This window comes from Rhinopithecus roxellana, chromosome 1 (genome assembly GCF_007565055.1).
Source record: "Rhinopithecus roxellana isolate Shanxi Qingling chromosome 1, ASM756505v1, whole genome shotgun sequence".
Lineage (NCBI taxonomy): Eukaryota > Metazoa > Chordata > Mammalia > Primates > Cercopithecidae > Rhinopithecus > Rhinopithecus roxellana.
Genome location: NC_044549.1, coordinates 119,949,042 through 119,962,161, shown reverse-complemented (window position 1 = coordinate 119,962,161; position 13,120 = coordinate 119,949,042). Strand labels below are relative to the sequence as shown.

Sequence of the window (13,120 nt, the reverse complement as noted above, 5' to 3'; positions counted from 1 at the left end):
GTAAGACAGCAGCCACATTATTCTTGGAATTTCTAGCATCTCTTTAATCCACAAACACCCAGTAAGCACATACTGCATTCATGCTACTGTCTTCCATGCTAGGAAGGCATACAATAGGGTGCAAAGAGCACAAAGAAGTACGAAATTTGAATCCCACTTATAGAGAGCTCTGAGTGTACTGGTGCAGGTAGACACATGAGCAAATAACACACTGATATTAATAGTCCATTTGCCGAATGTTTACCAAATATGTGGCCATACAGAGGAATGCTTACCAGATAAATCTTTCCAGAGGCTACATTTGAGCTGGATTTTGAAGGATAAGTCACTATACCCAATTGTGTTAAAATAATGTATATATTTTTTATTTTTATTGTGTGGGTTGAGATTATTTTTCTCTCTCATAGTCATTTACATTTCAGGTCCTGTGCAGTTCATATACATGTTTTTAATAATGTCTGTGATTTGTTAACCTGGATGAAGATGTGCTGTTACTGGCTAGGTATTGGCATCCTTAAGAATACACAGTATGTTTTCTGCTGTCTAAGCTTACTTACTACCATTTCCCCACAAAAGACCTTTGTTTTTAAGATTGTGACCAGGCCTTTTTGCCCTGTGTTGTATGTTCTGAACATGGGGAAAACTGTCCTTTATTTCCCCTGAAAGCACTGTGCTTCAGAGTCGCAACCCACCAGAACACCATCAGCTGCTAAGCTTGTATGGACCCAGATTATCTCTACTGCTGTTCTTCTCTATCTTAAATGCTGATTACGTTATGATTATTTTTCTCCTTAATTTTTTTCTTTTTTTGTGACCTTAACAAAATCATGTAGAAGTCATCAAGCAATTGACATATTCTATCACCTGTTTAGACGTTGTTATTTCTCATATATAAATTGCAGTTCCTAATTCAGGTTGATATATATTCAATGACTATTAATTGGAAGAAGCTTATTTCATATATGTAAATAAATTTAAGTACATGTATAGTAAGTATGGATAACACAAAGGTTAACAGCCAAGGAAAGGAAAACAGCATATTAATCAGTTTTACTTCTGTTTCTAATTTTACTTCTAGTGTTAAAACTCATCATAAGATACACTTTAACATCCCTGTATAGAAATGGATAGAATGCTTATCTAGCTAGGAACTATGAAACTAAAATGTAAATGTATCTGTGAAGCTTATATCATGATATAGACGTTTCATTGTGGAAAAAGCAGTAGCTTCACAAAAAAAAATGTTGGACTTAAAAAATAGAGAGAAGCTATGGTATATGCAGACAGCTACAGAATATAAAGGTAACTTTTGTGGAAGAAAATGAACAATGGACTTGCAACACAATAGGGAAAGACACAAGTTCTGTTTTCTGGTTTCCAGTTTTGATAAAGTGTGTATCCTTGGGCAAATTATATACTTCTCTGGGAATACCTCCAGATTTATTATAGAGTCCATTAGACTTAGAGCTGTTTAGTGTCAAAGACTTGACTTAATTTAACTTTGTATTTCCTGTGTGTATGTGAGAATGTTTTGCAAAGTACTCTACAAATATAAACACTGTTAGGTATATATTGTCTAATCTTTCTGTATTAGTTCTTAAGGAGTAGTGATTTTAATTGATAGCAATATAAAGTTTCAGCTTCTTCATAGACATTGTTTGTTTCAGTTTGTTTCATTTGTAAACAAAAACTTAAATGTAGGACATGCTAGCTGGTATAAAGCCAAGCATATACAGAGCTCAGTGTAATAATAATGGCTTGTCTTCAGAAGCAAAGGATTGTGTTACATTTTGTGAGTTTCGGAGAGAGTAGGTAAAATATGTTTTTCCCACAGAAATATTGCTGTGAGTGGTGGCTTTGTTCTTAGGCTACTCTGCGGATTTCTGTTTAACTCATGTACTTTAAACTTACAGTGCTAAAGTGATAGGCCCCAGTTTTAGACAGTTATAGGCCCCAGATACATTTCTAATCACTGAACTTGTGGCAACCTCACTACACATTCCAAGTAGGGGTTATAAGAACATATTTTGCTACTCATTCCTTCCTTTCTGCCACTCACAAGCAGTGGCATAGAGGGAGTGGAGTAGGGATCAGTCCTATAGGTTCCATATATTTGCTTACTCTTTGTGGCTACAATAAAAGAAGATAATTATCTAGATTGGGAACTCAAAATCAGAAGGCAGAAAGTTATTCCTCTCTGGTGTCATGGTTGAAGTCTCCAAATTCAAGTTTACTGTTGTTCATTCAAAAGGATGGTTTGCAGCCATGAGCACCCATAGCACCCAGACTGGAACCTTTAAATGCCATTTCCCATCTAAAGAAATCAGGGTTTTTTAGAAGAAATGGCTGATTCCAGGTTTGATGCAGAAAAATTCTAAGTTGAAATGAGACATCTTATTATGCCAAAACCAGGAAGCTTACTAACCACTTCTGAGTTTATGTCAAAGGACACAGGAATCAACTTGAAAGGGCTACCACTGGTAACAGATGGGGGTCATTAAAAAAAACAAAACAAACAAACAAAAAAAACTTTATTTTGAAAATTTCAAACCTATGCAGAAGGAAGGAGAAGCTTATAAAAATCCCCAGGAAGCTTTCATGTAGCTTTCACCAATTATCAACTCATGGCCAATCTTATTTCAGTCACAGCCTCACCTATGCTCTTTCTCCACCATTAAATTATTTTGAAATGAATACCCCAAAGCATATCATTTAATCTGGGACTATTTCAAGATATAGCTCTAAAAGATAAAGACTATTTTAAAAACATAATCATGTTATATTTCAAAGATGGAACAATGTGAACATCAAGAAGAAGAATTGTGGTGGGTTGAACAACATTAAGTATCTATTAATAATGAGAATTTTAAAAAAACACTCATGACTTGCCTTTGGAGATTGTTAGGACACTAGCTAGCTCATCACTCTGAAAATTGTTAAAAGGAAAGAAATCAAGGATTTGTCCTGCCTTTCCTATACATTGTATTTTGGAATAGTCAAACAGTTGATAAGGTAAAGCTCTTCTTTATAGAATGCCAGCAAATAAATATAGAAGGAATGCTCTAGAAAAGCATAATTCTTTAGCCCCTAATGAAATAGTGGATTTAGCCAGTGGTTATCATGGAATGCTAAAAACCTTCAAGTCAAAAGTTGATAAAGAGATGTATAATGGATGGCTCAACGAATCACACCTGAAGTCATTAATGAAAATTAGTACCACCAAAAATGAGATATTTAAACATTATGTGCCTACACATATGATAAAGTAAAAATGCACACATCAATACCCATGTAATATTCTTGCCAAAAACAAAGGAAGATGAAAAAGAAACTGAGGCTAAGTTTCCAGATATAGCTACCAATTTATAGGAAATGAGAACAGGATAACATGTTAAAGGGTATGAATGGCTTATAGGAGAGGGAAGGTTGAACTGAGTCCCTTGAAAGAGACCTGAGAAAAATATCTACCAAATACAACATTAACTTTGTTGGGATTCTGGTCAAAAGAAGCATACTAAAAAATCTGGGGAGAAATAGAGGAATATGAATACGGCCTGAGTAATATAAGATATTAAAGAACAATTATTAATTTGCTAGGTATGATAATGACATTTTGGTTATGTTTTTTAAAAAGTTGTTAAAAATACATAGTGAAGTACTTCAGGTGAATCAATAGGTTGCCTGGGATTTGCTTCAAAAACTTAATGATTCAAAGTGTGACCCCCCAAGATTCAGCAGTACTGACTTTACCTAAGAGCTTGTTAGAAATGCAGAAATTGCAAACTCAGAAACACTATAGAACCAGAATCTACACTTTTACATTTTTATAAGTCCCTAAGTGATTTATATGCACATTAAGATTTGAGAAGCACAGCTTTAAAATGCTTGGGGTGGAGGAGAGTGTGGGCCGGGGATAAAAGAAACAAAATTGGCAAATACTGTAATTGTTGAAACTAGGTGATGGATGCATGGAGGTATGATTGAGTATAAGTCAAGTATTCCTAAATCAGGGCCTGAAAGTCTGTGTGACTGTGCATGTGTATTCAATCCAGTGATTTGTGTTTTTTTTTTATTGGTTTGAGAAGTTAGTAACTGTTGAGATAAATATACCTTATTGCTTCCCTTTCTTCCTGTCCCAGTTTGTCAGGTTATTGGGTAATATTCAAAAACCCTGAATGCATATTTCTTGCAAAAGTGTTTTTTATCAAATCACATTGTTTCTTTAAAATTTGCTAAAGAGCAGCCTTATTTTAAACTGCCAATGCCCAATTTATTGTCAATCTCTCTCCAGGCACGCTTAAAAAGGCCTCTTAAGAGCCTTGACGGAGCTCTCTATGATGATGATGATGATGATGATATTGAAAGAGCAAGCAAGTAAGTAATGGATTTTGGTGTCCTATTAAGTAGTATGGCTTAACAGCAGAAGTTTTTGGTGATAAAGGGTATTTTGAAGAGTATGCGCTCCTAGAGCTCAGATGTTGCCCTTTTACAGTGTTCTTCAGCAAAAGGATCTTGCAGTGCTCTGCAATGTTGTGGGGGATATCTCGGGACAGGAAACTAAGATGGACCTTAAATATCTTGTTCTTGGAAAGCAATAATGTCTACAGAGATACCTGGGATAGTGTTAAAGGGGCAATAGAAGCCCATCTAAATTAGGCTCTTACTTATTCTGAAGAAAGGAAGGTTAAATATCAGGAATGGTGATAATAGTCAATAGAAAGAAATGGAATTGAGGGTACAGGAGACAAGTTTATGGTGATATCAGAAGATGAAAATTTAATAAAAAGAGTTAAAAATTAATTTTAATATAAGGGAAATAATATATGTTTAGCTTTTTGCAATTGATATATGACAATGACAAAATGAACATTCTTTTTCTTCGTTAAATATATCTCTGTCTACGTAAAGGAACGTGCATTCTCCTCTAAAATAAGTGAATAAATAAAGGAAAACCGTATTAAATATGGAAAGTGAATTTAGGCTATAGCAAACTTTCCAAGTAGTTCAGTCTAATATTCCTGAAGTTAGAGTCCCAAATTCCACAGAATTAAACTGTGAAAAGCCCTACTTCTACTTTCAGTTTCATAAGGTACTGTACACTTTTTACTTGTTCTTAATGCATGTATAAAATATTTCCATATTTGAATTGGTATAAACATCACTATAAAGAATTTGGTCATGAACCAATTATTGATTTTGTTAACTCATTAATGTAATGTAATTGGTGAGAGATTACTTACATGCGGTAAATGTGGTTATTTATCTACTACTGTGTGTTTTATTTTTCTTCAGGTTATCTTCTGAAGATGGTGAAGAAGCTTCTGCTTATCTTTATGAGAGTGATGACTCTGTTGAAACAAGAGTGAAGACTCCTTACTCAGGTGAAATGGACTTACTAGGAGAGATTCTTGATACATTGAGCACACACAGCTCAGATCAGGGGAAGCTGGCAGCTGCAAAGAGCTTGGATTTCTTTAGATCAATGGATGACATTGATTATAAACCTACGGTTAGTAGATTTTTTTAACTTGTAAAATTAGAAGAAAATATTCTTGCCTTTGCTGTCATTCTGGATCTTATAATCTTTGTTGGTAGAAGCATTTAACCTCTAAATTAGGTAGGGTTCAAAACTTCAAAAATTTGATAAAATTTAATCACTAGAAATTATTTCTATTAATAAAATTCTAGTATTTTCCCTTTCATTTATCTATTTCTGGTGGTTATTGTCATAATTATTTTGTCAAGCAATAATGTTTTCTTGCCGTCTAATTTTATACTTGTCTCTGGGGAATTTTTAAAATGTGAAATGTTTTCACTTTTTCCCTATATTTCCTGAGTTTTCAAAAAAATTCACTAAATGTATTCATTCAAATCATTTTTTCTTACCCAAAAATGAACATGATTTTATTTTTTAACATTGTTTTATGCAAATTCAACTGAATGCTTTAAAAACAGCAGAGATAGAAATATGAGTAATGACAATCCTGTTCTTATTGTAAGTGACTTCAGAACTTGGCATTAATTATATAATCTAGTTTGAATTTGATAGGTGACAGCTGCAAAGCAATGGAAACCAAAGTCCATTCCATTTCATCCCTGTTAATAGAGCCATTTGGAAGTGTGTAAAATTAACTCTCAATGCAGTATTTTCTCTGAGAGGAACTTAACGCTATTAACATTTATTTCAAAATGAGAAAAAAAGTACTAAATTAATGCTTATTAAAAGTTTTCTGAATTTGTTGTTTCTTCTTTTTCCAGAATAAATCTAATGCTCCTAGTGAGAATAACCTGGCTTTCCTCTGCAGTGGTTCTGGTGACCAAGCAGAGTGGAATCTTGGGCAAGATGATAGTGCCCTCCATGGCAAACACCTCCCTCCATCTCCCAGGAAGCGGGTTTCCTCTAGTGGTTTGACAGATCCTCTGTTTATCCTGAAAGAAGAAAACAGTGACAAGCACCTTAGTGCTGACAATGTGAGTGACCCTGCTTCAGGATTGGATTTCCAACTCACTTCCCCTGAAGTTTCCCAGACTGATAAAGGAAAAACAGAAAACAGGGAAACACTAACCCAGATTTCAGATGATCTGCTTATACCTGGTCTTGGGCGGCATTCATCTACTCTTGTTCCTTGGGAGAAAGAAGGGAAAGAAGCCAAAGAGACTTCAGAAGATATTGGACTGCTCCATGAAGTAGTATCATTATGTCATATGACATCTGACTTCCAGCAAAGCTTGAACATTTCAGACAAAAACACAAATGGAAACCAAGCTTAAATCTTGCATCCAAGCTTCTATGGAGACATTTTGAGATTCAATGCAATCTGTATCATAAACAGAATTATTTGTAGGAATGGCAACTCTTACTATTTAATTTTTTTTTTTTTTGCATTTGGAACACTTTCCTCACTTGTTCATTTTGAGGATATATGAAATGCATTGATTTTTAAATATAAAGCGAATTCTACTGTGCTTTTAAATCAGGTACTAGTGTGTATGTATGTTAAAAGTATGTATTGAACGTAAGATTTCCCAGTGTTTGGTGCTTAATGTCGTTCATTTTATTTAAACTAAGTATGCATATATAACCCATGCACATAACCAGTAGCTACTATACTAATCTGGTTGAGCATGAACTGATCAAGATATCAAAACTTATCAAAACTAGCCTGAAACTGATGAAACTGTTAACCCACTAATTGCCTTAATCTTAAAGCTGTATTAAGCATACTTAAATAATGTATGAAAGTATGTGTAAAGTTTGAAAGATAAGTTATTAGTGTTCTGCAGAGCAATAATGCCTTTTTCTGTTCATCAAATCAAGGTCAAAATTCATCTTTTCAAGATTAAAAAGCTCTTATGGAAATACTTAATTTGCCTGTAAAAGCACTGTAGCTGTGTTTTCCAATAAGTATAAAAGTATACATTTACCTTTCATTCAGTGAAATATAGGAAGTACTGAATTTCAATGTGAAGTTAATGACTTCTGTTTACAAATGAGACACTCTAACAGGTTCTCACAGTCTCTCTGTATGCCTTTGCTATTTAGGGGCCCACCCCAAGAAAGCCAAATACAACATAAACTGTCCTGACCAAAAAAAAAAAAAAAAATCTCTTTTAACTAATAATTCTCTATCAAAATGCTTCATATCATCATCTCAAATTTAGTTTTTAAAATAATTGACTTTGTATTTTAGAAGTTTTAGATTTACAGAAAAATTGCAAAGATAGTACAGAGAGTTCCCATCTACCCCTGTTATTAACATCTTACGTTACTATGGTACATTTGCCCCAAGTTAATGAACCAATATTGATAGTCCATACTTTATTCAAATTTTCTTAGTTTTCTCCTAATACCCATTTTCCACATCAAGATCCTATTCAGAATTCCACATTATATTGAGTTGGAATGTCTCCTTAGGCTCCTCTTGCCTATGACAGTTTCTTAGACTTTGCTTATTTTTGATGACATTGACAGCTTTGAAGAGTACTGTCAGATAAATTGTAGCTGGCTCCTCTCTTGGAGTTTATTGGATTTTTTTTTCATGATTAGACTGGGATTATGGGTTTTGAGGAGATGATCACAGAAGTAAAGTGCCATTTTCATCAGGTCATATCAAGGGTATGTACTGTCAACATGATGTGTGAATGCTGACTCGGAGCTTGATAACCTGGCTGAGGTAGCGTTTGTCACTCTAAAGTTCTTCCTGCCCTTTCCATGCTGTCGTTTTTGAAGGAAGTCACTACATGCAGGAGTGAGGAGTCATAATTCCCCTTCTTTAGGGCAGAGAAGTATCTACATAAATTATTGGGAATTCTGTATAGAAAATTTGTTTCTTTCTCAAATTCACTGTTGAGCTTTGGAATTCATCTGAGAAGGAATCATGTACTGATGACTTCATGATAGACTGGATTAACAGGTAGAATCAGGGAAAAAAGCAGTGACAGTATGGTTAAATTGTTACTAGCATTTTCAGTATATCCACTCTATACATGATTTTTTTTACATTTCTTTTTAGAAAATATGTTCAAGAAATCATTACAACATTACAAAAACAAAATACTTTCAAGAAACCATTAAAGAACCCCAATAAGACTATATTCTAAATATTTATTGAAAGAATATAATTTCAGTTAAAATCTAAGAAGAGGGTTTGAAATAATTTAAAGAAAATGACCAAGTTTCTTTAAAACCTACGTTTCAAAATCTAAGTGGATATGTGTTATTTGGGACATTCATTATGAATAAGAAGACAAGTCTTGTTTCCCTTATAAGTATGGATTGTATACATTAAGGAAAATAATGTTTAATCCTTATTTTTTAATACAGAAGGCTCAAGGTTCTTGTCAAATTTTGCCTTTATAAGCTTATTACAAAATTACAACTTATTTTACTGAGGTTTATAATGGAAGAAGTCCATATAGCAAAAGAGCTGTTTTAAATCAAGGAAAGAAGGTTACTCTGGTTGTTAATCTGCTTGGCAAATATTCCTTCATATTTTGTGAAAAGAGTGCAAATCAGCCTTTTAATATGAATTTTGAAATGAGGTACGGTTCTTGTTTTGTTTTTTCAGAACTCAGTCTGAAGAATAAGTGTAGCATAGGTCAAATTTGGTTTTTAGTCCATTTGCTTAATCAACATCATGGCTTCAGAAATCCAAATTTTATGCTACTTTTCAGCCACCTTTCAAGGTGTTTGGTTATAATACTGTGTTGTTTTGAGGATATTTAGCCACTCATAAATAATTGTCTCAAGGTATTTAAAAGTGATTTGTGCCTTATTTTGATGCAAAATTGGTGGTTTTATTCTGTTTTAAAAGCAAAAGCAGAAAAAAAAATTCTGCATGTTATTCTTAAAATTATCCAGAATAATACTACCAAATATTTGTATTTCAAACCAGTTCAAAGTCTGCTCTTAAACTTAGACTTCCTAGTATTATGGTGGATATAGTGAGAATGAAGTTAAATTGAAGTGAGTTCCAAAATAAAGGAAAGTGTTATCTTATATTCTACAGTGCCCATATTTTCTATAGTTACTAAACCAAATATTTGTAAGCTCCTCTGCTTTTTGAAATTATTTTTCAAAGAAGCAACACCTGTTATATAACAGAATTGTATAAACTAAAAAGACTTTTGGCCTTGGTACATAGTCTTTATCTGGCCTGTAATAGAGTCATGGTTCTTTCTGAATCCCACTCTCACTTTTTTCTTTTTACCCTTACATATTGCATCCGTGATATTTCAGGGGTATAAAGAAATAGTATTGGAATTTAGGAGCTATTTTTTTTAAGTGAAAATATTGCTAAGTGGTATATTTTGATGATTACTTTAGCATGTCTTAGAAAAGCAGCAAAATATAGCATGATTATTTTTTCAGTTAATTAAAATTCATTAATAACATGTTCATTTAAAAACTATTCATTGCTTTTTGTACCAGTCATATGCAGGGTACAGTAACTGAGGATGTGGGGAATAAAATAACTGACATAGCCCCTGCTCTGAAGGAACAAATTAAAAGGAAAAGGAATTGCAAATTTGTATTAAAATAATGATAATAATGTGCTTTGCCTGGAAGTTATTAGCTGAGATTCTAACACACACAAAGTATTTAAAAAAAAAAAAAAAAAAAAAAAAAAAAAAAAAAAACTAGCTGCTTAATTTAAAGCATGCTCTAAGTATGAACCATAGTATCATTTCTAATTTTATTCACTTTCTCAATTATTATGCTAAGTATATTATGCTGCTAAGATACCCACATTTAAAGGGCAGATTCAGAGACTCCTTTAGAAACTGAGTGTCTTTGTTTATCTTATTATCAGATAACCAGGCAGCACAGGGCTCTCTATAGTGGAATGATGCTCCTTTTCAATACTTAGAGCCACTGTACTCAGTTTAGGAGTAACTGAAGGTGTGGATGCATGTTAATGGGAATCCAATTTTTACTATTTTTATATTAATAACAGCATTCTGTAGAAAAAGTCCCTCCCTTCTAAATAAAAACTGTATGTGACTGCTGTTACCTAGTGCAATTCTATGCGAATATCCTAATAATAGGATTCAGGAATTCTAATGAATTGTTTCTTAATTAAGGTGAAGAAGTAGACTCCTGATCAAGAGGAGAACACTGTGAATGTCTCATAATCAATAGACCTTCATTCTCTGGTAGAAAATATGGATTTTCAGGAAAAGATTGATTATTTTCATGAATAAATTTTCTTATACGAATTCCATTTTGTTTGACATAAAAGACCCTAAATCTTAAGATATTCGTAAATCAGAATATTTAAGAATGTAAAATGAATCCTCAAATCTAGTTTCCTCCAAAGCACTTCTTAATGTAGGAAATAGTTTTTGCAAACCCTATGTCAGTACTAATGTCTTTCCTGAGTCAAGCCCAGTAATATTGTTAGTGAATGTTTCTTAAACCTTATTTAAGAAGAGGCAGAGTGGTTTTGAGCAAGCCAGTTAACATGATTTGATGAAGAAATAAGGAATTATGTACATTTAGACAGAAGACTATATTATTTTGAAAATAATAGGATTTTGTGCAATAATTTTTCTTGCATAACTTAGTTCATATAAATATGTACATCTGTTTTTCTGGCAGATGCCTTAAGGTCATGTTTTTTGGTATTTGAGTAAATCTGTATGTAGCAATGTTCTCATTGATTTTAGAAAAAAGTATATTCTTCATATTGTTGCCAGGAGAAATGTTTTTGTTTATTTAAAATTATTATGGATATTATGTTATTGTATCATAACTAACTGCCTCAGCAACAATAAATATGCAATAAGAAAATCTTGTACCTTAGATTAGATTGACAATACTGTTACTTTAAAAGAAATATATATGGTACAAATTGCTGATTCTACATGTGTACATTTAACAGATACTCAGTTCTGCACCACCTAAATCAAAATGGCATTTGTATGCTGATGACCACATATGTGGATTGTGGTATCCTTTGTGATGCATCTTTGATAAGATTTATAAAGGGCATTGCCAATAGTTTCTGACTGTGTAAATTAAGTTAATTTTTTGTATGATGTACAGTTTGTTTAACCTTAGAGCTTCTATAGATTTCTACTTTTATTATACTTGAATGAGGCAGAAAAGCACTGTGGAAAGTCTGTAGCTCTGGATGCAACATGCAAACATACCAAAAAATAATAATAAAGCAAGGTACTGAAGAGCAATGTTAACAGAATGCTTTATATCCAGAATGCTATGTTTTTTTCAAGCCACATTTTAGTTGAATGAAGTAAAGTTATACAATCTTTTATTTTAAAATGTTGGAAAGTCACAAATGATTACCTCTTTGATATGATGAACCTATAAACCTATTCATCTTTGTTATTTCATTTCTCAAATGTGAGCCTTGTTGAGGTCCATTATCAAATCTAGGCTTTGGTTGATTATATGATGTTTAGGACAAGGCAGAATTTAAAATCTGTGCATGTTTAGTGCATCACATGTCAAGTCACCATCCTTCCGACAGTGTAACTTCCATAAGGTTATTTTGAGAAGTATTTAATAATCATATTGAAAAACTGGATTTCTTGAGTTTGTTATAGTTTGGTACTTATAGTAGTGCCTAAAACAGCAACAAATATGAACTGCATGAGTCCTACAACTTAAAAAGTCACAGGAGGGGTTGAAAATTGAACTTTTTCAAAGTTTATTTCTCTTGCGTTAGATGAAGAACTATTTAAAGGGACTGAAAACCCTGAGCTTTTTCCTTGTCTTGGTAGCAGATATCTGTAAAAACCTACCCAGAATTGCGATTTACTTCATTGTTCTTGCATCCTTGAGGCTACAGTATAAATCATCTCCAAACTTGACTACTATTGGGAAGATGTGTATAAAAGCACCACTTTGGGAATTTTTTAAAAATATGCAAAAATAAATATTAAATAAAATCTACATTACCATAAAGCACCCAACAATGCAGTTCTAAAATAAAATTGGTCACAATTAAACTTAGCATGTTGATGACTCTTCTTTTATAATTGCCCAGTTATCTCCAATAGTGTTCTAGCTAGACTGCTTTGAGAACCCTAATACCTGTATCTCCAAGCTTTGCAACTGCTGCAGTGTAAAATTAAGCCTACATCTTTCTGACAGGCCTACCTGAGAGGTATACTTTGTTTATTCTTTTATGTTTCGTCAATGGATTTTATTAGGTTCTAAAGTCATAGGAGAATTGTTAAGTAGTTATAATGTCACTAGGAATATAAGAGTTGTACTGTCCAAGTCAAACAACTGGGTCCTTAAATCCACTTAAGGTTTAAGGACAGATGAAATGTAGTCGTGTGTAAATGAACAATGCTTCAGGGACCAGAAAGATGAGCTTCTCATCCAAGAGCTCTGATGGTTTCACCTAAAGCAAAGGTCAAATTCCTATTGAAATAAGCACAACGTTTCCCTTTGGGTGCAGAATATCTGGGAATAATATGCTAAACCTTTCTTATTTATATAGAAGAAGCAAAAGCCTGACAATAAGAAAAGAAATATTATCCCTGCAAGCCAAGGGTTCAGCCATTTTTTGTTGATTTTGATTGTGAAAACTTTGCCTGCTACCATCACAGGGATTATTAGTATCATTACCTTCAGTGTCTCTGTATG

General features: G+C 33.1%; 1 protein-coding gene across 2 annotated transcripts in view; it reads left to right on the top strand.

The window, feature by feature from the left end:
* Positions 1–12,474, top strand: part of DENND1B (DENN domain containing 1B) — a 288,795-nt gene extending 276,321 nt beyond the window's left edge. For both annotated transcript variants that reach the window (XM_030929666.1, XM_030929664.1), the window contains 3 exons: positions 4,292–4,374; positions 5,293–5,509; positions 6,259–12,474. In XM_030929666.1, coding sequence (XP_030785526.1) covers positions 4,292–4,374; positions 5,293–5,509; positions 6,259–6,771 — 813 coding nt within the window. In that variant the 3' untranslated portion in view covers positions 6,772–12,474. The remainder of the gene's footprint in view (positions 1–4,291; positions 4,375–5,292; positions 5,510–6,258) is intronic.
* Positions 12,475–13,120: the final 646 nt, after the last annotated feature.